Raw genomic sequence first — 26163 nt, 5'->3', positions numbered from 1 at the left:
GATATCATACCACTTATATAATATTATTATGCAATCCAATCCATCCCGTTCCATTACATTCACAAACCCATCCAATCCATCTAACCCCCAACAACAACAAACTCACCCACCGTCGCGCCCTTCCCATCATTTTCCCAACACCCCTCCACCACCAACCTAACATACTTCCCACTCCACGCGCCTCCCTCCACCACCAACCTTGTTTCATTTCCCACCACTGGAACCACACTTTCCGTATTGGAAGTCTGCGTCGTATTCCCCGGCGAATATGGGAGACTTGGAGAAATATCCTCGATATCAATTGACCATTCATTGCCATATATTTGACCCTCATCTGTAGTTTCGTTTCCGAAAAATACGGAGGCCCGGAGGGGAGGTCGAAGACCCCAGTTGAAATAAATACTCCAGATGGGGGATGCAGGAATGGAAGTGCTGTTTATGAGAAGGGAAGATGATTCATTTGTGGATGGTTGCCAGGAAGTTGATGATGCGCCGTCAATTGCTGCGACGGGGAATTGTCCGGCTGAGTATGGGTCGTTGGAAGTTACGGGCAAGCATTGGAGGAGATTGTCAGGTTTTGTCAATGTTTGGAAGTAGAGACGATTGGGGATTGTGAGTGTTTGATTTATCGCAATACTGTAGGATGTTGTATTTGACGCGGCAGAACCGGGCGTTCCGACAACAAAGGGAAGCGTAGTATTTTGGTAAAGATCGCTAAGTTTAGGGGAAGGGAAACGAGTAACATTTGTGTGCGTAGTGTTCATGGTAGCCGAGAGAGTCGCTCCTGCGTAGTGGAAAGTACGGACTTTGATGTGGGAGATCTGAGGAGGAAGTGAAGGGTTGAAAAAGAGAGTTGGTTGATCTGTTCGGATACCTAGATAACCAAAGGGTACAACCTGATCGGCTCCTCCGTGCCCAGTCAAGAACGGAAATGCTGGGTTGGTTCCTCCATTCATTGTGACATCGTCAACAGCTTGCTCCGAAAATTGATACCAGGGCGCTCGTAAATATGGAAGAAACCCATTTAGTGTGTAAGTGTATGCAGAACATCCAGATTGAGACAATGCGTTGGCATCAATAGCAAAAATAGAATAGGTCATAGCCGGCCCGTCAGGCGATTGCTTATTTGCATACTTTGGTCCATGTAAGTAAGATCACAATCAAGAAAGGGGGAATGATACTTACATAATCTAAGTCTAATAGTTTATCTGCTTCAGTATAATTTTGATTGAAGTCCAAGGGATATGTCAATAAAACCACGTCAGCTTGTTTCACAGCAACGCTATTGTTCATTGTTTGATATTCCAAGGTGATATTAGAAGCTGCAGACGGAAACTCGATGTTTTGTTGCTGCTGTTGCCAAGTTGAATTGACTTCTAGACCCTGAGAAACTCTCAAATCGTTTGCTAATTCCAAAAGAGTCGCAGCAGAAGCTATAGTGAATGCACCGTTGTCTTTATTGTTAGCATATTCATCCGGATCGGTCATATTGTATATCCAATATGATTGTGTGGTTTCGTTATACATCAGCAAATGCCCTGTCATAATGGCAGTACTCTCAATAATTTGTCTAGGTCCATTATCGAACCAAGTCTTATTATTTGTGATGTTGTACTCCTGCATCAAATTGAATGCGATGTCATAATTAAGATGATATTCGTAGTCGACACAAGGACCTGTACCCGTACAGTTTCCATATCTTCCGGTAGTCCAAGAATAAAGTGAGCTTCCATTGGGGTAGTTATTGAATGCCGCGTTCGCCAAAGATTGGTTATGCTGCTTGACTCTGAAATTGCTGATCTGTTTGCTCCATTCTGGAAACGCCAGATTGAGCCCGGGTGCCATCCAATAATCAGCATCCCAAAATACCAGGCCAGCATATGAGTCGGAATATAATCCTCCGACTGAAATGCTGTTATCGTTCAATCCACTACCGTCAGGTTGTAAATTTTGGAGAAGATAATAAGTATTTGCTACTGAGGCAATGTGAAGTGCCTGAACGTTGGGGTCTTCTGGTAATTCTCCTGTGACTGGATCTGTAAAATCGTCGACCGAGTCTGCTGTCAAGATTTTGGCCCAAGCTGCAATGTGTTCCGCCAGAAGGCTGTCCCATCCAGACTCCTGTGCTGACCTTTGAGCTTCTCGAGCTACACTTTCAGCATCGCTAAATTTGTCTGTCGAAGCAATTCCAACATATTTATAGAAAACAGCAGTTTCTCCAGCTTTTAGGCTAATGTTGAAAGATTGTCCAATTGTTGTATCATTTGCTGAGCTTACGTATGCCCCACTGGCATTGGTTCTCGAGGAAGCATCCGTGTAACTGTTCATAAAGTTGACACCAGAAACAACAAATCCCGTGATATCCGGTAGATTATTAGGATTTACTGCTGAATAAATGGTGGTCTCATTATCATCTAAACCTTTGGAGGATAGAGTGGACCGAAGGGCACTTTGACCATCTAGCAAGTCTGTGACCTGCCCTTCGGCATCTGCGGAGGAGATGATAGTAGATTTGACGGCCACAACATTCGGTCTTTCCCTACTGAAAAATGCGGCATATGAAACATTGAAGGTAGAGTTCTGATTTGGGGACCATATATAGTTCCATTTCGCTACACCAGTCTTGAATGAAATTTTGGAAGTAAAATTTGATATTGAGGTGTTGCTAGCCGTTGCATCTAGGAAATTAGATCCGAAGGAAAAAATAATCCCTGTTGGATGTGGAATTCCACTAATGAAGGACTCCCAGCCATACTGATTCAACCAAGGATAATTGGTTCCTTGAGGAGGGACCTCCGCTGGTTCTACATCATAGAATCCGGAAATGGTAGAGAAGGAAATTCTATCATCGAATAATGGCCACCCATTGGAGGGTGGTATACCATTTGCATCTGTTTGGTTGACATCTCTCTCAAAGAATGGACCTGTAGAATAGTTATAAATCAGAACTAATAGAAGTAATTCTCAATGAGTCGCCATACCTGCTGCAGCAAGAGAAGCACCAATATATCCATTGGCAAGAGACAATCTGGATTGATATTGTCCCGGTATATATGTAGTAGTAGTCAAGGACCAATCACTTTGATTCCAAGTTGACAATCCTGCGTTTACAGAGAAGTCTGTAGTACCAAATATACTCAGAGGGAGTATCCATATGTTTCCGAGGAAACAAAGAAGTATTGACGTTACCAATTTGAAACTCATGATAAGATATATGGGCTGTCAATTGAGGATTAATGGGAGGGTATAAACCAGTGTCCATATGGAGTAGTAGAGATGAAGTATAATGAAGATGATGAAATATTGAAAACGGCGACATTCATTCAAATGTGACCTTATAAAAGCTTTTTTAAACTGGTGATGACGTGCCTCCAACAGTGCCAATCATTATATAAAAAAGTACAACCCTTGATTGGGCCATTACTAAAGTTATTCATTTTTCCTGTCCGCATATTGAACAAAGAGGTTTAGGAACCCGTAAAAGTCGGATGACAGCCACGAAAACCAAGTTTCTGGAAGCCGTGTGCATTTTGCGGGGCTGGAGGCGGGGTAGAGGAGCCGCCTAGCCTTTTTACGTGAGATCCGGAGGTTTCATTCGTTAGCAAGCTTTCACCGTATTTGCTGACATGTAGGAAGAAAACATAATAGGACAAAGACTACTAGGTACACATGATATATCATTTTGAAAAAGAACCGTTCTTTACTGCAGTGTTAAGATTTGATTTCATGGTTTCTTGATAAGCTGTTCCTAGGCCAAGAATCATTCATTCTCCCTATAAAATTTACATTTCTCCTCTGTTTACCGCCTTCCACTGATTTGTCCCCATGCGTCTGGACTATGTCTCCCGTTTTGCCAACCCCCAGCATCTATCATCATACTCTCCCGACTAATTTGTCTACCAGATCCGTTGGAGGTGGTCGGTGCTACCGCTACGTTGGACATGAAGGGGTTATTACTGCCGCCTGGCATTTGTCCACTGGGCTGGGGAATTTCCACGACTTGAGCTGCCTGTTGTTGCATAGGTTCTGGTTGTTGCTGCTGCTGAATCTGAGTAGGCGCTAATTGGGGGTGATTGTAAAGATCCAAAATACTGCGCTTATCAACTAACCTTCCAGTCTGCTGTGGCATCATAGGGTAAGTTTGCTGTCGAAACTGATCATACTGAGCTTGCTGGGGCTGAACTAGAGGCTGTTGGTACTGTGATTGTGGTTGCTGTTGCTGTTGCTGCTGGTATCCATACTGCATTTGCGACCTCTGTTGTTGTTGTTGCTGTTGTTGTTGTTGCTGTTGTACACTGGCCTGGTTGAAGAAAGGATTCATTTGTTGTGGAGGATTCTGCATTCCCATGTTGTAACTCCCGGGAGGATACTGCTGTTGTGGCGTTTGAGTGACTGGACTTGCGAATAGAGGTTGTTTCATCACCGATTGTTGCATATATGGGTTCGACTGAAGATTGGTATTTACGACTGGTTGCGGTGATGCTTGTTGCATGAATGGATTAGTATTCAAGTTGTTTCGATCATTTTGCTGTAATTGAGGCTGTTGACCTGGATTTTCGTATATGACTGGACCATATTGATGTTGTGGTAGAGATGGAACTGGGGGTGTCATAGATTGCTGATATAATTGCTGCACTGGTGGGGGCTGAGAACCAGGCAGCCCCCCTGTGTGGTGAGGGAAAAGAGGCTGTGATGAAGAGACCGACATGTTTTGAAAGGCCTGGTTGAGATTTAGTTGTGACTGTGACGGCATTAACCCGAATGGATTTGTGCTCGCAATATTTTGATATGGATTGCTTTCCATCATCTGATTATGGCCTTGTGCCATGGAACCAGTAGATTGTGTAGATTGTGCCTGAGGAAATACTGGATTGTCAAGTCTATCAAATGGGTTATTCGAGGCCGATGATACAGGGGGACTGGTTGCTTGAGGTCGCTCAAATGATAGACCGGGTGGGCTAGCTGGGGTTCGCGGCCCAGAAGAATTTATAGACGATGCCGTTCTTGCACTGGAACCACCTTCGCCCAGTCGAACTAGAGTTTCAATAGATTTCTCTAAATTTCCACCCAAGCCTTTTAGCACGTCCTTATTTCTCTTCTCGTCCCTGAACCCCATGTCTCGCAATTTGACCAACTTCGACTCGAGATCATCCGTTGCGTCAAGGGAAGTACCGAATATTCTTGAATGCTTATTCTTCCTCGGAGGTGATGGCGCTTGGCTATAATGATCAAATTCTGCCTGCGCATCCGCATTGTCTTTTTTCGCCTTTGAGGATAGGGGGAAAATGGAAGAAGCCGATCTGAAGCCGAACTTGGTCCCATTTTTGGGAGGAAGCGGTGGAGGATGATCGTCTGAGCTCGAACTACCAGTGTTATTCCGTCTCTGGGCTGGCGGCCCGTTGGCATACTTCTGTCGTATAAATCGTTCCATGGCGGAATCTGCTTCATCGGCATCAATCGGGATCGGAGGTCGAGTATTTTGAGGATTGTAGATTCGATTTGACGCGACATTTCCAGTCTTCTTCATATGCTATCAAACCATTAGACACATACGTACCAAGATAGAATTCTGGTTAACGCACATCTACTTGATCTTTCGACCATGAATCCATACTCAATGATTTAACTTTTGTGATATGTGTTCCCAGCTTTCGATGTAAGGCAGCGCAACGCATGCATAAGAATATTCCCAGCTATTCCATAGTCAGTGGTTGTCAGGACTTAGCTACTCCTCGTTCAATGAGTCGTGCGCCAGTGGCGGATGATGACTTACACTCCAACTTGCCCATCCTACGTCTTTGAATTAGTGCATGTTGAGGTTGATATAGATCTTTGATGCTTACCTGGATTCCTTGCCTGGCAGTCTGCGCAAACATTATTTCCTGGCAATTTCACAAGTTCTTGAAGTGCCTGCTCATTCCGCGCAAGCTGTCGCTTGCTTAAAATTCCCGACATGATATGATTGCAAGAAAGTAGTTATTAAAAAATTGTATTGAATGTAAAGTCGAAGGAGAAATGAATGGAATATAAATGAATTGAATTGAAGTAAGTAGTTGGTTGGTCAAGGAAAGTTATCTCGACGAATTGAGAATGCACTTCTTCGGTATAATTACAGGTTTATACAAAGACATACAATTGAATGTACACGAACTCGTAAGTTGCTTTTTCCTCCCGTCGTGAAATCGTTAAATGAGGAAAAATGGCTGATCAAGGTCGTGTTTCTTATTTAGTTTCAAGCAATGCTGGCTGCTAAAGTGGATGAAAGAAGCAGAAGTGGATAGTTGGGAAATAAGGTATGAGATGAGTTATGGAGAATTGGAGAACGTATCGTATGAGAAGCTTCAGAAGAGATAGAAAGATTGGAGAAAGGAGAATAAATGACTACTTCATACTGGGTAGGTAGATGGTAGATAGAAAAGAGAAACAGAATAGTGAGTGAGTTGAGTGAGTTGATTGAGTGAGAGATAACCAAGAAGAAAGTCAGAGCTTCGGATGAAGGTCCTCATTTGTCAGAAAATCATAAGTTTGTTAAGAAGTGGAAATATGGAAATATGGAAATCCATTATTCCTAATAATATCTCCTGGGGGGTCTGCGACTAGCATGGGACTTTTCATGTACTCCGTGAATATTGGAATGCCTTGTTGCCTTGTATTGACATTATGTCATCGATTCATGGCTTTCCTATGGACTGGTAGGCTTTCACGTGACTGGCTAGGAGTAGGTAAGCTTGTAAGGTACCTACACCACTACTAGGATATAAGCATATATCTATGCAGCAACCATAAAGTCGACAAATCATCGTTCGATTTGATTTCCGAAAGGATGGAAAAGCTTAATAAAGAGAGAGTACTTACTCCTGTCACACTCATAGATCCTCCAAGGGCTGGATGGAAGCTTTCTGTTTTAATTTTATAATCCATTACTATATTCTCACTACGACCCTTCACTACTTACCTACCTAGGTTGTACTCAAGTATATGCCTATATACTGAATGGGTAATAGGATATATCGAAAATCAATATTTCCCACGCCCGAAATTATGATTTCCATCTGGAGAAAAGTATCATTATTTATATGTGCTGATCATCCATCTAATTCCGGTTAGATTCATCCGCAGAACTCAAATATGCAATGCAACGGGTGAAAGTAATCTAACGGCTATGCGTTCACGTCAGCATGGTGATAAACTTTGCGGACTGACGCTTCATGAGTCGAGGGCCGAGATAAGAACGAAGTCTTGTCACTTCTGACGCGATTATCAGTATGGTCGATTTCTGATGACATGGTGCTTACCTGTATCGCCGTCCACTATGGGCCAATCGAAGGATCTACGGGAAAGGGAGGGGCGATCAAAACCCCTCAATTCCTCGAATATTCTTCATTTCTTAATATTCTCAGTCCCTGATACATTACAGTGTTTGTCTCTAGCATTCATATCTCTCCAGGATGGGTTCAACTTATCAACCTTTAAAGCCTAGCTTTTATCCTTCGTCGGAACCTGACTCATCCCCACAAATTCAAGAAGTCATCAAAGCACTCAATCTTCTCCCACATATTGAGGGCGGCTTCTTTGCCGAAACAGATCGTGCTCCAGACGTCATTCCCTCGCCATTCGGCTCCGATAAATCCTCTACGACAGATCTTGCTCCCCAAAGACCTGGCTTCGATCCTACCGTGCGAAATTCATCGACTAGTATCTTTTATCTGCTTACGCCGCATGGTCCGCAAGGTGGCTTTCATCGGAATAAAGGAAGAACGGTTCATACACTACACAGAGGCCGAGGCAGATATGTTTTGATACACGCCGATGAAGAGGGTTCGAAAAAGAGAATCGAGACGTTCATTGTTGGTCACAATGTTGCTGCTGGCGAAAAGTTACAATGGATTGTAGATGGTGGTAAATACAAGGCATCCTACTTATTACCAGATGTTGAAGGTGGTCAAGATAGTGATGGGCTTTTGATCAGCGAGACTGTTGTTCCCGGGTTTGAATATTGTGATCATGATTTTTTATCTCCTGAGGGGTTGAAAGAGATTGTGACTTCCGAGAAAGCGGTGGAATTGAGTTGGCTGCTCAGTCCTTTGGGGAAACAGGAGTGACGGAAAGTTTCTTTGGTCATAGAACATACAATCACATAAAATTTTGTGAATTTTATTCCCACCCTCGGTTGTTCAATCACAGACTTTATCTTCCCTTTGCATCAAGAAAACTGCTAGCTTTTGCTGCATGTTGTACGACGAAGGATGAATGAACTCGTTGAGCGTGCATTTCTCGTCCGGCCAGTGCCGACAAGGAAGCTTCTCAACATGCTCATACATGATCATGATTCCCAATTCATCACCAACATTTGCTTTTCATCGTGGTTCCACCATGTGAATCTCGCCCATTCTCAGTTTTCTGGGTCGTCCACAGGAATCATGTCGCCTAGAAGTGACTTTACAGTCATACGAGAGATATTCGTACGTTGTCGTAATCATACATCATCGAAACGCGCAACACCATTCGTGATGACTTCTTTTCCTTTCGTCAGCGATAAAGTCATTTCTGCTCTCTTTCAGCATGTGTATAGTGGTGTGTATGAGGACCCTCACTTTTCTTGATATCCCAGGAATAACAGTTCGGGGTGATCAATGAGAGTGGACATACAAACTTTCAATTTGGTAAATTTTTACGTATCTATATAAACAAATCCTTTTGAAGATTTTTTTTACCGTGGTATCGTCTTAAATTCAACAAGGTTTATACCTTCACCATTTTGAACAAGAAGACTTTACCTTGCTCATCACACTGGGAACTGTACCCACTCTCTGGGCCACCATGGAGTCCTGAGGCACACCAACTTTGCCCCGGACCCTGGCCTCATAATTGACAGCATCATCAGTATCAGTCTTATGAAACTCTGAGATCTTCCATGTTCGCACCAGCCAAAGGGAAATGGTTGCTCCCATGTACATAAAGCCAGTGAATATCTGGGCATGCAGGAAATTGGTTCCATTTTTAGTTCGCAACCAAAGCGCAATTGGTTCGGCAAATGTGCTCGGTATGACTACTGAAACCCAGAATATAGACAGAGCAGATGGCAAGAGTGGTAACCCTACAACTTCAGCGCCCACCGGAGCAACGGTAGTGGTAAAGGTTGCGGAAACAGCGCCACCAATCAAAGCATAGAAGATGAGGATCCCAAAACTTTTGGCAAAGATCCAGACTGCAAGAGAAAAAAGACCAGCCAAGAATGTACAAACAAGTGCTGTGTTTATTCTTCCGAAATCATCGCTAATGTATCCTATAACGGGTCGGCCAACGCCTCCTCCAAGATTGAACATAGCACCAAGAATAGACCCTTGAGATCAGTAAGACCCACGGTTTTTGCGTAGGCGGGTATTGAAAAGAGAAGAGCCACATAACCCAAGACGCTCAAACAGTCCCAGACTAAGGTGAGTAGAAACTCTGGTCTTTTCAGGAGGCCGGTATGAAAAGCAACTTGAATAGCTCCAATTGCTTTATTGCGATCTTTAATCATGGTAGCGGAAAGGCCACATGCAGCAGCTGATGCAATAGCCAAAATTCGAAAAGCCCAGCCAGTACCCCACCTTTGAATGAGCGCGCTAGATGCCAACGAATATATAAGCCCTCCAATTCCTGACCCCGCCGTGCCCATACCATTCGCAAGAGAGCGTCGACGATCAAACCACTGAGAAATAATACCAACAGTAGCGCTGGACTGTATTCTCATCCCTAAACCAAAACACAAGCCCTGGCTCAAAAATAATTGCCAAATTTCAGTTGACCATGACGCGCCTAATAATGCTGCCGTCTGCAATATGATTCCTATCGTTAAGGTGGCCCTCATCCCCCATTCTCGTGTGGTGATCGTAGCGACGGGCGCAATGAATTGAGCCATGCTGAGGGAAAGACCACCCACAAATGCGAAATCTAAATCGCTCGCTCCGGGAAATGTGTTGGTTTCTAGGTAATGGGCGAGAAAGATTCCGTAGGACTATTTCTTACAACATCGAATTAGCGAATTGGATATTGTCTGACGGCAAAGAGATCTTACACTATTAATCCCCCACGTGTGAGCATTGATCAAAAATACACACAGTACATACACCCAGCCATAACCGCCGTCTGGAGGAGCTCCTGTCTCGGGATGTGCTACTGCTTGGGCTTGCTCGGGATCAATATCATTATTGTCTCGCTTGTCGTCCGGGAAGTAAATTTCAGGTGGTGGATTTTCTGAAAACCCATTGGAAGGGGTGATAGTATGGTCGTCAATTGAAGGCGCCGATATCGTGGGTTTCAAGTTATTTTTCTTCTCCGCATGCATCGTCTTCGTTTATCACCTGTGGGTGGCTGTGTGAAAATTCTCGCGATTCTAAACGAGGGAAATGACACCGGATTCTTGGCGAATAGTTATTGTATAGCTCAGATACAATGTCACGAATCTCGATGGAATGTTCAACAGGATTGGCATCTTGCTGCGAAATGAGATACTGAAGAGAGGAAAAGCAGAGCAGGGTAAGGTCAGGATAGTAGGTGGCAGCTGGTGTTTAAGAAGTCGCCAGTCGGGAAAATGATAATAATAAGGAATCACTAGATGATGGCTACTTCATTCGCAAAGGGCGTGGTAGTAGATCGATTGACATTCTGATACATGCATCAATCATGCCGAGCAGAATTTACACTGTAGCTAGCTCACCCTAATGATTACATCCCAGACCTCATATCGTATTCTAGGAACGGTATTCACCAGTGGTTTTCAAAAAGAAGTACATATTTAGAGCCCTCATTCCCGTGGTAGATCGAGGAATTAGATGAAGATGCTTGGCGCGCCCTTTGGTACCTGTACCTGTACCTGGGGAAACAGGGATGGGAAAGTAGATAGGGTTAGTAGTTTGACGATTTGTCTTTAAGATAGGTTGTTGGAGTCGCAGGTTTATGCTGTCAGATTCGAATCGGATGGGGGGGGCTAACTTTTTAACTTTTTGAGGAAGGTGGTTTAGAGGTGTGGTTGCTGGGTTTTTGGGTATTTGGTGGGCAGGGGGTGATTGGATACGATGGGGTGGTGGGGGAGAGGGGTGGAAGATGTGTGGGGATGCTTTGTGAGGGTTATTATGAGGATTGGAGATGGAAAGAGATTTTTTGAAGAGCAATTCTTGCAGTTGAGGTCCTGACCCTTAGTGCATTGAAAGTTACCGCTCCAGATTTCGCAGCTGTTGCGTATTATTTTCTGTATGGCGGCGAGTAATCTTGAAGATCAAAGTTCATGTCAAATGCATGTCCCAAAATGAGAAGGACTACATATAAGGTATTTGATAATTTGTAGCATATTGGATAATAACAACTGGATATTCTAAATGAAAACGAGGACACAAACGAGTCCGTAGGAACTCCTCTACCCGCCTCAGTTCAACGTCTTTTGAAACTCGCCAAATCTCTTATACATCTGTCTCTCAAACAGTTGTTGCATCTCATGACTCTTTGGATCCCCAAAAGGCAACACGTTGCTGGCATAGAAGCAAGCTAATCCCGACTCTCTATCGATACTCCACAACAAATTTGGCATACCACTCCAAGTCAAGGTACCCTTCTTCTTGCCTCCCTCGACGTCTTCTTCTATCAGCAATCCACCTAATCCATGGTTTAATTTTCGCCCTGGTGGTTGACTAGAAAACTTCCCCTGGAAAAAATCTGCGGCCACGAAACCAGCACACATATTCTTGACTGCATTTTCCGAGATCTGCGATTTGAACATTTCCGCTGTGGTGGACTTCTTGAGTAGAATCTCATCGTCGCGCAGAAGAGATAAGAGGATTTTGAGATACGAACTTGCGGAACCGGCAAGTCCATGGCCGCCAAAACAATCTTTTTGTTCAATGATGTACAGATTCTCATCAGTCCATTCTACCTTCCCATTGCCTTTGCTTGGAAATGCTAGAATTGGTTTGGGATTGTCTAATCCACTGCGAAAGGTCATTTTCACGAGCTTTTTTTGAACATGTGATTTGCGGTCTCGGTGGAATGTTATGTCATTAATATTGAGGGGGTTGAAAATGTGGGTTTGAGCGTAGTCTTCCAAAGATTGGCCGTTGTTGAGACGAGTCACAAGAACCGATACCCATTCGAGACTGTAACCGTAAGTCCAAGATGTCCCGGGCTCGAATAAAAGTGGGAGAGTGATAGTCTTCAACATATCGGTGTTACGGGTATGAACGGAGTCGATACCTTGAGAGGCGCGGAATCTGACGAGCTCTGGTGCCCAACTATCATAGCCGATTCCCGCTGTGTGTGAAAGTAGATGTCTATAGTTTTTGTAAATTGCTTTGAATTTATGGGGTTCTATAACTCATGGTGCGTACCTTAAAGTGATCTTGTTCTGAGCTGGCTTGAGAATAGGAATGTCCTTTCCATCTGTTCCAGTTTGAAAGCCTTCAAGGATTTGGATGCCTTTGAACTCTGTCAAAATGGGAGAAAGATCATCGTCAAGACCAATCTGTCCTTGTTCTACGCACCGCAAACCAGCGATGGAAGTTACTAGCTTTGTGCATGATGCCATGATGAAGGTCGAGTCAAGCTCAATTTGAGAGTTTGGGGTTGCTTGGCCAATTGCCTTTTCGTATTTGAATGTTCCTATAACATATCAGTATTGTAGAGCCTTTGAGATGGATAAATATGCGAGAGAAAGAAGTCTCTTACCATCAGCGTTGCTGGCAAGAAGGACAACCCCAGGGATCTCTCGAGCTGAGGTTGCTGCTTCGAATTGCTGTTCTAGACTAGCCATAATTTATAGTTTTCTTTCTAATTTCCGTGAATTTTGACATGTGATTCTCAATGAAAGATTTAGAAGAGATAGTGAACTTGAACTGCGAGTGAAACATGTAATAGCATCGCCAGCTGCTATATACCTGCGATCAACCACGGAGTTCCGATGATTTGAAGTACGTGTTATCCATGTATAGGTGCCCAGCCTTGAACTTTCAAATCCTGTCAAATTGTGCATGGAGAGTCCGAAAAACCAGGTTACTTCACCCTGATGTTATGTCGGGACTCCCAAATCAAGGGGTAAGCATCCAAACCGGTTCACTCATATGACCATTACAGACCCGTAGTCTCCTAACGTACTCCTTTTTCGCAGACATATCTCAGAACATACCCAGGTTTTGTGGGTACATAGAATCTTTAGTTGTGCGATCATCTTGATTGTTTGAATCCTTCTGCACGAATTGGTGGAGTCGGATGGTTTAGCATTTGTCAGTATACGTGGGAATTGGTTGGTACTTGAGTAAGCAACATGTCGGAGTTGATTGGTACTTGAGTAAGCAAACGGCGGGACGGCAGCTGGTATGCCCGCTCTGTCACAACTGACATGGGGAAAGTGGCCGTACAATTGATCCTCCGCTCTTGTAAGCGGAACCCGGATTCGTCCAGTATTTAATTCCCTCTCCTCCCCATAGGAGGAAGATCAGTTCTTTGAAGATTCTATATATGACACTATTACAGTTTTGTCCAATCACTGTCCTCCCTCGTGATATGCTATCATTGTGTACAACAAAAATCCAATCAACACTAACAAATTGGAATATAATATGTCTTTTACAATGTTTTCACCATTTACGAGTTCACTATATAAATTTTTAAGCAACAATGTGATTTGATTTGTCCAAGGGCCCAAAGTGGGGATACATTTAGGTGCGTTTTGTATTACTTCCAACCTCCGTACACCACCCCTTCCCCACCACACCTACCAGAAGTATTCCTTAATCATTCCTACCTCGAGGAAATCAATAAGATTTTGGCACGACTGAATCTTTCCGCCATCAAATTCAGTATTGCCAATGTCTTGGAAAATCGCACCGCATCGCAGTGAACGCGAACTATAACTCCACAGAATTCTTTCCATTCTCCTAATCGAAAGAATCTGCAGTACTGTAGGACTTAAAGTCTGAACAAGTTGTTGTTGATGATGCCCTTAATGGGAGGGAACATCTCATTATGTTTCAAGCGCGGAATCATAGGAAGAACAACACTCGAATCTCGGAATATTCGTGGGATATCTGATTGCCGAAATACGTTGTCGACCGGATGAATTCTACGCTCCATTTGGGGCATCATCTCGCAGCAACGAAGATACATCTCCTCGTAAGAAGCAGAACGACTCATGAGAAAAAGTTAGAACTGCAGGTTTGAGTCCAAATAAAGCATGTTCGTTCAATCAAAATTAGCAGCGACATACAGCTGTGCGGGGTAACTTTCAAGGGCCCAATTATTTTTCTATTTTTAATGTTGAGTGAGGGTCGACGTGCCATCGTCGCTGTTTATCTTGTTCGTATAGTCAACCAACTTTGAGGAATTTTGCTGGGATTTGTTAGGAACTTTCCATAACATTCATGGCATAAGTTGCGGACAATTAAAACAGTATGGGTACAGGTAGCTTTCAGGAGCACCTACTTCCGACAATTGAAAGAACGTTGGATTCACAGTGGACTAATCTCTCCCCTGTTGCATGTAAGTATTAGTCTGAGCAGGTGGGCGGGATTTGAGGGTCATTAAAGTGCATTCCTATAGGTATAAGATCTCGAGGACAAAAATCTGATTCAAAATTGGCATCACACTCATCTTGTCTTTTCACAAATCTTGGTTACTGGATGAGGGGTCAAACTTACTTGCGCGCCCGGCAGTTCACAGTTTACTGCCGAGTTTAATGACAGTGGTATTGCAACAGCTTTACCGAAGATCAAATCGCTCTTGCGCTCCAATAAACACTACACCCCGATGACACTAAGTGTCACTACGAATAAATAAACACGGTGGATCGCAGAACCTGCATATATATCATCAACGAGTTTGTGATCGATATCAAAAGCATATGGGTAATAACACCCCTGAATGGAATAGGGCCAGATTCCCACTTACCTACCTTTTTTGGTGTATGGCCCGGAATAATTATCAGTGTAAGTGAGGGGAAAAGCCAATAGCTCCTTGATTCATCTTTATGTATATATATATATACACCTCTTCCACAAAATGTCGAATTCTCCAGTCATTGGAAAGTACATATTCATCAATCATGGGCTTCAAAAGGCTGTCTAGGGCTCTAGCAGTCGCTTCTTTCTTGGTCTTTCGTTTAGTAGATGCTGCTACTCTCACAGTATCCACAACTGGTGGCAATGCATCCAGCCCTATTCTTTACGGTCTCATGTTTGAGGTAAGCTGTTAAAATTCAAGCAGTCAAATAGTCTGGACTGCAGTCTGGAAATAAGAAACCCTCAGGCTCGATTCAAACATAACATTCGGCTCTGTTTTTGTATTCAGCTTTATCCAAGATTTCAGCAATTTCATTTTTGGTCTTCTGCTTCCTACTCTTGAACATCTTACCTACATTGTAATGAGAATTTTAAACTGACTGAATTATAGGACATCAATAACTCCGGTATATTTCCTATAGTGACTAGACCGTAATATCTAAGCTAAAATATATAGGTGATGGCGGTATACATGGCCAGTTGTTACGAAACAATGGATTTCAAGGAACAAATCCTGGATTGACAGCTTATGCTGCTGTTGGAGGCACAGATCTCACAGTTGATACTGCCAATCCTCTCACTTCAGCGCTCCCAAGGTCTCTGAAAGTTTCCATTCCATCCGGAACAACTGGACAAGTTGGCTTTTCGAATGCTGGATACCTTGGTATCCCTGTGAATGACGACACATACGCCAACTACTTCTGGATAAAGGGCTCATACTCTGGATCAGTTACATTATCCCTTGTTGGTGTCGCAAGCGGAACAGTATATGCCACCAAGACCATTACAGTCAATAGTTTAGCTACGTCTTTCACTTACTATGAGACTACCTACCACTCCACATAGGCTCCAGATGGTAATAACGTTTGGAGATTAACATTTGATGGAGCCAAATTCGCCGGCAGTGCGCTGAATTTTGGTCTACCTCAACTTTTCCCAGTCACATTTCACCAGCGGTATGATAAAAAAATAATACACGTAGTTGGGGAATTGTATTGACTTTTTGCAGTTACAATGGTATCAGAAACGATGTGGGAAACTTTCTTCAAGCACTCGAGCCCTCTTTCTTCCGCTTTCCCAAGTGGAAACAATCTGTAGGACAAAAGTCTCAAATGGAAAAAATTGAAAACCATAAGCTAACATTGAACAGAGAAGGTTCATCGCCAGGTAACAGATGGAAGTGGAATGAAACTATTGGTCCAGTTGAAAAACGACCAGGAAGGCAAGGTGATTGGGGTTATCCAAACACAGATGCTTGAGGTATGTTGTATTCTGGTGTAGTAAGCAATTCTTAACTGATAATCCTCCAGGATTGATGGAATATCTTCAATTCATCTCTGATGCAGGTATGATACCAGTATTAGCCGTCTGGTCAGGTCTTTCCCTCGATGGAGGCGGAGTTGTATCAGGTGCAGCTCTTACACCCTATGTTGATGATATCCTGGATGAGCTTGAATTCCTTCTTGGATCTACATCAACGACATGGGGTGCACTTCGTGAATCTTACGGTCACGCTGCACCATATGATATTCCCTTCATTGAGGTTGGTAACGAGGACAATCTAAGCGCCGGTTGTGGTACATACGCCTCTCGATTTACAGATATCTACAACGCAATTCATGCAGCGTACCCTGATATCACAGTCATAGCCTCAACGTCACAAGCATCTTGTCTTCCAAATCCAATTCCAGCTGGTGTTTGGACTGATACTCACCACTACCTCTCGCCAAATGGATTCGTTTCCCTTTTCAACGAGTTCGACAATAAGCCTCGCAATGGACCAGGAATTTTTGTTGGTGAATATGCCAGCACAACTGACAATAGTGGCGCTACTACCTATTGGTCAACAATTCAAGGCGCGGTTTCCGAAGCAGTCTACATGATTGGTATGGAACGCAACTCCGATATCGTCAAGATGGCTTCATACGCTCCTCTATTTGAACATTTCGACATGGCCCAATGGTCGCCTGATCTCGCTGGACTTAATGCCGATCCTGGATCTCTTACTGGAAGCGCAAGTTATTACGTTCAGCAAATGTTCTCTGTTCATCGTGGCGAAACGATCTTTCCCGTTACTTCTGATGTTGGATTTGGTCCCTTGTATTGGGTTGCGAGTAGTACGACCGCTGGAACATACTACGTCAAGATCGCAAATTATGGCAATGCGACTCAAAATGTTACGGTGGATATCCCTGGCGCAACAGGTGCTAGTTCGAGTGCCAAACTGGTTTCCTTCGCGAGTCCTCCAACTGCAAGTAATTACCCGTTGAATGTTACCTTGCAGCCTGTCACAAGTACAGTTACTGGAAGTGCGCCTGGGGGATGGACTTTTAATGTTGCTGCGTATGGTGTTGCAATTATTACTATCACTACTTAGATCCTTTTCTCAGGCTTGTAGATTGAGTTGAATCTTGGCCTAGCCTTCTGGGTAAATTATTGAATACGTTTTCGATGAGAGATGAAAAGTCATTTAATAAGACTCGACGCCCCAGCCTTCCAGCCTGTATGCAAAGTGAAAATGAAAGAAATTAGACGGAGATATTATAACACGGTTGTACTAATCAATCCACGTTTTTGGAAATGGGATCGCAATGTCAGCTTTTCGACATCATCACGTGCATCTTATGGAATCATTATATTTGTGTTATAACATTAGGTCATGAAGTAATTATTATCGTACACACTAGTCAAATCAAGAAGGCCATTCCCACAACTTCCTAAACCTTCTCTCTCTCAAGCTGACTATCTCAAGCCCGCGTCAACGTACCACCATCCCAAGTATCAATACAAAAGCTGCAAACACCAAATCTAATATTCGAACTCGCGTCTTCCCACTTCATCTTCCATAACCCGTAACAAGACGATCCGAAATATATTGAATCTCCGCCGCTCGATAATAATCCGGTTCGACATATCCCAAATTCGTAGCATTAACATCGAAGACGAAATTTTTCGGATCATCAAGTGTGTATTTTGGCCAGGAGACATTGCTCGATTTCCCCGTATTCGGATCACCGTTCACGATAAAACTAATCCACATGCCACTCATCATGACAGCCAACTCATCAAACGACTCCGGCTCGCCCTCGAACGGATTTTGCGAAACGACAGTCTCGTAGCCTATACCGGCAGTATTGTTGAACACAAACGCTACCTCTTGGAAATGGGTAGCGCCGAAGGAGAGTTTAACCCCATTTACCAACACATTCCAGCGATAGGAAAAACTGCTTACGTTGTACTTTGCCCACGACTGTGTCATGAGCCGTCGAGGCGCATGTTGTTGCAAATCTCCTGCGTAGGCCGCTGATCGTTTCCACTGTACACCGAGGGATGCTTCGCTAGGTGACGGACGGCCTACCAGCGCGGCTGGGATGCCGACTGCTGGAATATCGGGATACAGTGCTGCGATTGTGTTTGTAGTGGCATTATCGAGACCCGATGACTGGACCATGCTCAAAAACTGAGCGGTTGTGTTGATGCCCTTCGTAGCGTACTGAGTGCCCTCATCAAAATTTCTACCGGTGAGGAGAGGTACTTTGACGAATTCTCCAGCGAGGAGTTGGGCGGTAGCGGATTTCTGCACAAAGTCGTTGTCAATCTGGATACCCCAACTTGCGGACGCTGTTATGGAGCTGTTGAATATCGCGCTGAGCTGTTCTGTAGGAACAGTGCGCAGACAATCAAGCGTATCACTCGCATTAGAGCACCCCGCTGCGATAGTGATATTATTATAAACTGGTTGCCAAGCCTCGACACTCAGACGTTTAGCGGCGACTGGACTTCCACTCTGCGTAATAGCACCTCTGAATAATCCATCATCTCTTCCTCCGTAGGCGATAAGCTGCAGACTGACACCCGTCGCGCCGGCACTTTCTCCCCAAAGCGTAACTTTCTTCTTATCGCCACCGAAAAATCCAATATTCTCTTGCACCCAGTGAAGCGCCAATCTCTGATCTCTGAATCCTATATTTGCACTTCCTGCATCGAGAACTTCCTGTCCAAATAGGAATCCCCAACCGGAAACGCGGTATTGAATACTCACAGCGATAATTGGAGTTTCCGCTTCCACCGATTGTGCAACAATAAATGAAAGATTGTATCGTGGATCCATGGCTCCACCTGCAGTATTACCACCTCCGTGAATCCAGACTGCTACGGGCAGATTTGCATCTGGAGAGATACCACTAGGACGCACGACATTCAATGTTAAGCAATCTTCTGAAATGATGTTTCCCAACACCCAGTTATCGGAACTGTAGCCGATGCACTCAGGGGAATACTCCGTGGCATTGCGCGGAGTATCCCATGTGGTATTGAGAGATTGAGGAGGATTGAAACGGAGCGCCCCGACAGGTGGTTGGGCGAAGGGGATACCTAGGAAAATATCTTCATCGTATGTTGGAAGATAGGTACCATAGTATGTACCGTTTAAAACACTAACTGTTGGAGATGATGTACTGTTGACACCTCGAGGTGCACTCGCTGCGACAGTTCCGATTGTGAGTAATGGCAACGAAAGAAGCAGCTTAGCGAAGACAGGATTGAACATCTTGCCGGGATAAGGCGGGACTAAAAGCCCTATATAAGATAAAAAACCGTTTCGACAAACGCGAATAGAGAACAACCCAAAATATCTACTTCAGACACAATGGAACAGACTAAATATCGTGAAGCTGATGGCCAAACCGAGATAGGTACACACACATCAACAAGAACAGAACAAATCAAAGAGAAGGGAGAGGCAAATCCATGAATTCTCTCCACTCATTATATACTCGGAGTATTCCATTCCAATTTCATCATAACCCCAAGATTCCTCGCCCCGAAAATTCTACTGGGATTATCCGTACCCCGCAATGCGGGGCGTCCCACTCCCGACGAGCACGCGACGAAGAAGACTTCTTCCCAATCCAGGTTCTTGGGCTCTGAATATATGAATCCATACCTTACCAATCCAATCTAAAATCTATCTTTAAGCGACCCGAAATTTGACCGGCTCGGCTTTGCTAAACTTAAGGAAGTTTATCTCAATCGTGTACTTCATCCGAACGCAAAAAGTGTGGACGTGAAATGCTAATGATTCGTGAAGGGGCATTCGGCACTCGAATACTTTTGATTGTTGGAATTCGGTCCAAGAGATTGAACGATACCAAGAAAGTTATTTCAATTAAGCATTAAATATACAAGTCCACCATAACACCGCCATTTCGCGTGGGGCCAGAATCAAAAGCAAAGTGACATTCATCAACAAAGAGATAAAGCAAATGCAATAAATGCAATCAATGCAGCAAAATCAAACATGGCCACTGATGATGTAAATGACCGCCTATGAAACAAATCAACAGCTTTCAACAAATATACCACTACTTCACGAATCTCTTCGACTGAAAATTAAGCTACGCCCCAAAAAATTAAAGACCTGGAATGTCAAAAACCAGGAGCATTGGGCCAATTCCCCAATTGTGCTGGATCCCCACCAATTCTTACCCATGCCCCAGCAGACGGAGTGGGTCCATCGAGGACAAATACCATATACCAGCCTGGCGGACAAATATGTGCATTCGGAGGCGCAGTAACAGTACAAGTGTTGTTAAATCCACAGGCCAATTGAGGAAAAAGCGTTCGTTGACCCATAGAATTACCATGCGTACTCACAACGGAGCCAAGGACGGAAAAGTTGAGGTTTGCCGTCGAAGTAAAGTTGGAGGTAATGGTGAAAGGAACAACTTGCGAATAGGACCAATCCGTGTTATTCATATAAAAAGTCGGACGAGGAAGACCGGAGAGAAGATAAGGAGGCGTGAATATTTCAACTCGATATTCCTCTGGATGAACATTGTCTTGTGGATCGGATCCAGACACCATCACTCGTCCATCAAGAAGAAGAATTGCTTCGGAATGATAAAGACGGGCAAACGACGTATTGGCCATTACACTCATACGTGAGTTTATGGGAAGTCGGGGGTCGTATAGGACAGCGTTGAAGTTGGGGTCTGAGCCGAGTCCAAATCCAGCGAAACCATGATGTGCGCCATTCAGGATGAGTGTTGTACCATCTGGAAGAGAAGCCAAACATGGCATTACACGGCGCGATGGCTAGAACATGTCAGTCAATCGCAGCTAGATCACCACAATAATTATCTTGAGCCCGAGATTGTCGAAAACACTTGCTGCACTTCATGTGCTCGTGAACCGATTTCTTAATTAGGGAAGACTAGTATCACATCTGGCAAGGATTTCAGTTGTACCCATCAAATGGCACAACTAATCGTGGACAAAAGAATTCAAGAGCCTCACCATTCTTTCAATTAGCCAAGTAGGATTCTCAGCTTCAGGTTGCATAGAAACACAATTATCGATGGCGAAGCCGCCCCCAGGTGTGGAACCGCCACAAATGAGCACTTCGATGGGATTTGTGTAAGGGTAAACCTGAGGTAGTAAAACCATGGCCCCCTCGAGAGGATAGTTTCGTCCACCATTCGGATCATTCACAGCACCCGGAATGTTAGGCAGTGTCTTGATAGTCTCAAATGTGACTTCATCAAGAATTCTTGCTTCATTATAGTATGCAACAAAAATACCAGATGGAATGACCGTAAGGAATGGATAAAGGTTATTGGGGTCCGTACGAGCAAGAAAATCTAGATTGAGAACTGGGGCGCCTGTTGGAGGGAGTAACTCTAAGCTTGGAGATGCAGGGGCATTCGACCCTTCTTCGCCACCGATGATCAAAATCGAGCCATTTGCCTTGTCACAGTGTTAGTAAATGCTATTTCAAAATCTGGAGATGATTAGACAAACCATAATCATTGCCGTAGGGTACCATCGAGCTACAAGGCGCACCTCGTTCACATTTTCCTGCCAATCATTGGATCCCCAGACATTAGGGGATCCATCCGGCCAGTAAAGTCGTACACCGTACGTTGATTCGCCGGACCACTAAGACTCATGAATATCAGCATCATAATCTTGGTGCTAGGAGTAGCGCAGAAAATAAACGTGTGACAAGCTGAGCTGAGATCTTGAGATATTACACAGATAAAAGGTGTACTATGGGGCCACCAAAACTCGTGAATCGTTAGGAAGAATGCATGCTCTTACCCCTCCTACATCTATCTGTCTCCCAGCAACATCTGGAAGAATAAGTCCCGCGGAGCAGAAGACATCAGTTTTAACATGCATTGGTCTCCATGCCAGTGTAAAATTATCGATTGCTGAGAGATCTAACTCATATGCGCCTGTCGAGTTTGGCTCGCCCGTCCCGAACTTTTCAACAAATGTCACCTTGCCAGTAATCATTTGGGACACCATCAGTGGTATGCATACACCGCCTATTAGCAATGAGTGTTCACCAGCATTGGGTCCCACTGGAAATGACCAATTGTAGAGCGCCGGTCCATCCCATGAGTAATAAGATAAGAGACTGTCTCCGCCGCATATAGTAGAGGAATTACCAGAGCAGACGACTTGGCAATTAGATTCACTAATCAGTGATGCTCCAGCCGTTATAATATTCCCCACGTCGCCACAAACTGAAGATTCTGTCAATTTATGTGATATTTGGGAAAAGCAATCATGACTTACAGCATTGAGAGCCGTACTCCAGGCCAGCTGCATTATAGCCAAATACTTGACACTGCGAAAGACAATTCGTTGCGGTATTATTTGAAGTGATCATTTGATAGGGGAACGTTCTAATGCCTCTTATATTATCTCTAAAGTTTTACTCTATCAGCCTGCATGAAATCGGACAGCTCTTGAGAGGCAACTGACTCGAGGCACCCTTTGTAGTTCCAATCACCAGGTAAATCTCTTTGTTGAACGGTCGCAGGTTGAGATGTTTGCACACTGCCAAAGGAGTAGACGGACAATCTATTTCCAGCACCGCAAATTTCACTCGAATTACCACTGCACGGCATGTTACAGTCAGCAGGTGAGGTTGCAAGAACACCTCCATTCCCGACAAAATTATCACAAAAACATTCAGAGCTATACTCCATGCCTGCGACAATGTAGTTTAGTCCGGAGCATGTCGCAACACAAGATTCGACAGTAAGATTCTGATTATCAGGTTGCTGATATGTCAGAGCACGACCTTGTGATCCATCAACCCAGCAGCCACTGTAAATCCATCCAGTAGGAAGATCTGTGATAGCTGTCGACGGAGCGGAAGGAGGAGCGGTAGAGCTTAGAGTATTGTTTAGTAAATATACGGTCAATCTTCCGGAAGCACCGCAGAATTCGGAACTATTTCCCGCACAAGGAAAGCTACAGTCTGTGTTTGGAGCTGAAACAGAGCCAGCGGAAAAGGTGTTGCCACAATAGCCTGTTGTTACTCTTAGTTAGTTCAGATTGTTGAAAATTTCGGAACGGTGACTAACATTCTCGTCCATATTCGGTTCCAAAATAGGTGTAACCAATGCAGCTTGCTTCACATGACTCCAGTGTCATATTTCCAGCATCAGAAGCCTTGGAGGCAAGTGCTCGAGCGCTTGTAGCTTCAGTCTGACACCCAAAGTATGTATACACACCAACTGTTTGTTGAATTGATGGGGGACTCGTGGAAGAAGGTGCTGTTCCAGCAGTGGTAGCAGTAAATGGCGCGGTAACAATAACGGTATTGTTAAAGTCATATACATCCAGTCGATTGGTCCCCCCACAAAACTCTGAAGAGTTGCCTGCGCATAACGTGGAACAGCCGCTAACGCCCTCAGGTGCAACACCTCCTCCGTTAGACAATTGATTTCCACACCCTAAAAGATGGTGAGCTTCCAGACGAGTCAACAGTTTTGTGTATTTCTATCATATACATACAGCATTCGTCAGCGTATTCAACCCCAGCCAGTGAATAGCCCCCTTCTTGACATGCTGCTGTGCAGATATCAACCGTCATGGGAGAAGCTATAACTTGATATATCAAAAGTCGGCCTGTTTGACCTTCTCTGTCATTCGTCAGACTATATATGGGTCATTGAATAGGCAAACGACTAACGTGTAACACCCGGCAAAGCTCCAGAGTCCAGACCCAGGGTTAGTTTGAGGTGGTGATTTGCCGTTCCAGAAAAGATTCAGTCTGTTTGGGCCACCTGCAAACTTAACGTGTTAGTTTTGCCATAGAAAGACTTGAGAACAATGAAATCGATAAGACTATTAGACCTACCGCAAAACTCGGTAGCATTTCCTGGGCATTTCATGCTACAGTCTGAAGCTATCGCACGCCCAGCTCCAGCTGCAAGACTATTGCCGCAATCTGGATGAAATTTTAGTGTTGGTGTATCGAGTAATTTGGAAGTCGGGAAGTAGCATACAGCATTCTGAGGCATACTCTGTTCCAGCATAGTTGAGGCTTTTGGAGGTACAATATGAGATACAGGATTCATCTGTCATATTTGTGCTGTCAATGTATTCTCCCTCGAATAATGTACGACCAACATCCACATAACATCCTTGAGACACCCAAGTGTCCGGCAGACTCTGCAAGGTGGTAAGCTCGTTTTGAAGAGCATGATTAGAAGCAGCTGCAGAAGTAACAAGCTATTGTGAGTTAGTAAAGCCAAGTAAATCCAAAGAACAACAGGTTCAACTCACGAATGCTGCGAGCAGTGCCAAAACTGGACTGTGAAAATGGCTTAAGATCATAACCGTAAGTAGTTCGTTTCGCATAGTAGAAGGTAGCTCGAGAATGTGAAGAAGATTGTGAGAAAATTGACTTAAACTGCAGAGTCTTTATATAGAAGAATTCACATCTATCATTCAGAGATAGGTTGTAATTGAGATGTAAGCTGAGATAGAGACGGACGGTGATTGCACAGCATATCGATAGTGGTAGGTGCATGCTTGAATTTCAAGTAGAATATCTTCCCCAACATCAAATAGAGAAGGCATCGCCTTCCGTTTGTTCCTTCCCGTACCTTCGGAGGACCAAGTTGAGAGAAATTGCATCCATCATCATCTCAAAATTTACAACCCACAGTGTACAACAGTCCATGTGAAGTATCACTACATATCATGACGCTCGAACGAATTTATGTCGTGTTGAAGAGTTTCCAGTTTAATCAGATGCATTTGAGGCTCATTGGCTCTCAGTCATCTCTGAAAATATCTAATCGGCTCGACTGCGTGTAAGGAACAATGTTTCTCATCGAATCCTCGAGTCAAAGTAGTTAATCATCAATGAAGCTTTACCTACGTGTAGATATGTATTTGGGCCATAAGAAAAATTTGAGGTGATATAATCACCAAAATCAATTTATAGATAGCTAGTAGATGCTGTGTCCACAAAAACCCTGGAGTGTCAGTCAGGGGGTACGAACCATTCTATTGACGTGGAAACACCAGTGGCCGGAGTTTACCCAGCCCGGGTAAAAGAACAACATTTTTCAAAGCAACGAAACAAACCTCGATTTCTGAGCTTCTTCCACTTGTTACAACCTCTCTCTCTCTCTCTCAGTGATAGAAACCTCTTAACAATCTTGACTCTCATTTTATGATATGTGATATTTCTCATTAAGCTTGGAGATATTGCAACGACGAGAAATATAGGGCAGAAAGAAGTAAAAGTTTGAGAAGGATAGGAAAAGAGAGAGATAGAGAGATGCAATCTCATATCTTTGGGGCGGCCGAAATACGAAATTGTGAACATCGAAGGGGAATGGGTAAGTTTTTATTTTCACCATTCTCAATTGTGGAGAATCGCTCCATTAAGTGGAATGGCGTTTACATTTTGTTCTACGTTTACAAACGCCAAAAGTTCAATGGATGTTATCTTGCGCAGTAGCTTTACCTCTGTGGACGTTGAATTTATTGGAACTGCTCTGTTCAAATATGAGCGGGATCCAATCCCAGGAGGTACCGAGGTGAATCTCCAAGGTATTCATTCTAAGTAGTTCGAAGAGTTTACTACTGTTGGAAAGTCAAAGTGATGTGGGTTTGTTCTCCCTTTTCCGAGTGCAAATCTAGCTATTCTACACCACTGCATGTAGTACCACCAAAACACATTGCACGCGCATGCCTTCAGCCCCCCAGACCTTGCGCACATCAAAGGCAACAGTTACCTAAAGAATGGGTCGATTGAGATACCTTGGGAAGTTAGTCCCTGCTTTCTCAGCTGAAATTTACAATCCACAAGATCTCAACC

At 43.9% G+C, this 26163-nt stretch overlaps 8 protein-coding genes across 8 annotated transcripts; 2 read left to right on the top strand and 6 right to left on the bottom strand.

Moving 5' to 3' along the window:
• Positions 1 to 80: 80 nt before the first annotated feature.
• Positions 81 to 3204, bottom strand: EAE97_001859 (uncharacterized protein; the record flags this gene model as incomplete). Its single annotated transcript, XM_038872370.1, has 3 exons — positions 81 to 1133; positions 1186 to 2924; positions 2982 to 3204. 3 exons carry the CDS (start codon positions 3202 to 3204, stop codon positions 81 to 83), a joined length of 3015 nt encoding a protein of 1004 aa, XP_038736928.1.
• A 595-nt stretch (positions 3205 to 3799) lies between these two features.
• EAE97_001858 (uncharacterized protein) lies at positions 3800 to 5955 on the bottom strand (the record flags this gene model as incomplete). The annotated part of the gene is made up of 4 exons (XM_038872369.1): positions 3800 to 5530; positions 5583 to 5693; positions 5774 to 5790; positions 5844 to 5955. The coding sequence occupies 4 exons, from the start codon at positions 5953 to 5955 to the stop codon at positions 3800 to 3802; spliced, it is 1971 nt and encodes a 656-aa protein (XP_038736927.1).
• Positions 5956 to 7448: 1493 nt separating this feature from the next.
• Positions 7449 to 8102, top strand: EAE97_001857 (uncharacterized protein; the record flags this gene model as incomplete). Its single annotated transcript, XM_038872368.1, has 1 exon — positions 7449 to 8102. The coding sequence occupies one exon, from the start codon at positions 7449 to 7451 to the stop codon at positions 8100 to 8102; it is 654 nt and encodes a 217-aa protein (XP_038736926.1).
• A 648-nt stretch (positions 8103 to 8750) lies between these two features.
• Positions 8751 to 10330, bottom strand: EAE97_001856 (uncharacterized protein; the record flags this gene model as incomplete). Its single annotated transcript, XM_038872367.1, has 3 exons — positions 8751 to 9343; positions 9409 to 10000; positions 10061 to 10330. 3 exons carry the CDS (start codon positions 10328 to 10330, stop codon positions 8751 to 8753), a joined length of 1455 nt encoding a protein of 484 aa, XP_038736925.1.
• Positions 10331 to 11292: 962 nt separating this feature from the next.
• Positions 11293 to 13461, bottom strand: EAE97_001855 (uncharacterized protein). The gene is made up of 3 exons (XM_038872366.1): positions 12700 to 13461; positions 12363 to 12633; positions 11293 to 12305 (listed from the first exon to the last, which is right to left on the bottom strand). Exons 1-3 carry the CDS (start codon positions 12782 to 12784, stop codon positions 11408 to 11410), a joined length of 1254 nt encoding a protein of 417 aa, XP_038736924.1. The 5' UTR covers positions 12785 to 13461; the 3' UTR covers positions 11293 to 11407.
• A 1609-nt stretch (positions 13462 to 15070) lies between these two features.
• Positions 15071 to 17550, top strand: EAE97_001854 (uncharacterized protein). The gene is made up of 7 exons (XM_038872365.1): positions 15071 to 15208; positions 15418 to 15433; positions 15484 to 15815; positions 15873 to 15982; positions 16036 to 16120; positions 16177 to 16286; positions 16337 to 17550. The coding sequence occupies exon 7, from the start codon at positions 16342 to 16344 to the stop codon at positions 17401 to 17403; it is 1062 nt and encodes a 353-aa protein (XP_038736923.1). The 5' UTR covers positions 15071 to 15208; positions 15418 to 15433; positions 15484 to 15815; positions 15873 to 15982; positions 16036 to 16120; positions 16177 to 16286; positions 16337 to 16341; the 3' UTR covers positions 17404 to 17550.
• A 312-nt stretch (positions 17551 to 17862) lies between these two features.
• Positions 17863 to 19575, bottom strand: EAE97_001853 (uncharacterized protein; the record flags this gene model as incomplete). Its single annotated transcript, XM_038872364.1, has 1 exon — positions 17863 to 19575. The coding sequence occupies one exon, from the start codon at positions 19573 to 19575 to the stop codon at positions 17863 to 17865; it is 1713 nt and encodes a 570-aa protein (XP_038736922.1).
• Positions 19576 to 20453: 878 nt separating this feature from the next.
• EAE97_001852 (uncharacterized protein) lies at positions 20454 to 24689 on the bottom strand (the record flags this gene model as incomplete). The annotated part of the gene is made up of 12 exons (XM_038872363.1): positions 20454 to 21122; positions 21324 to 21773; positions 21828 to 21965; positions 22128 to 22558; positions 22611 to 22662; positions 22754 to 23352; positions 23408 to 23779; positions 23841 to 23968; positions 24019 to 24112; positions 24187 to 24276; positions 24335 to 24560; positions 24615 to 24689. 12 exons carry the CDS (start codon positions 24687 to 24689, stop codon positions 20454 to 20456), a joined length of 3324 nt encoding a protein of 1107 aa, XP_038736921.1.
• Positions 24690 to 26163: the final 1474 nt, after the last annotated feature.

The sequence above is a fragment of the Botrytis byssoidea genome, assembly GCF_014898295.1.
Source record: "Botrytis byssoidea strain MUCL 94 chromosome Unknown BBYS_003, whole genome shotgun sequence".
Taxonomy (NCBI): Eukaryota; Fungi; Ascomycota; class Leotiomycetes; order Helotiales; family Sclerotiniaceae; genus Botrytis; species Botrytis byssoidea.
Note: the sequence above shows the minus strand (reverse complement) of the source record. Positions and strands in the feature narration are given on the sequence as shown.

Bases quoted from the DNA above. Each gene is read 5' to 3' on its own strand.
- EAE97_001855 (XM_038872366.1), bottom strand. From the start codon at position 12,784: ATGGCTAGTCTAGAACAGCAATTCGAAGCAGCAACCTCAGCTCGAGAG. The intron at 12,634-12,699 runs GTAAGAGACTTC...GATATGTTATAG, and splicing joins TCTTGCCAGCAACGCTGATG to GAACATTCAAATACGAAAAG. The intron at 12,306-12,362 runs GTACGCACCATG...CAAAAACTATAG, and splicing joins CAGAACAAGATCACTTTAAG to ACATCTACTTTCACACACAG.
- EAE97_001854 (XM_038872365.1), top strand. From the start codon at position 16,342: ATGGAATATCTTCAATTCATCTCTGATGCAGGTATGATACCAGTATTA.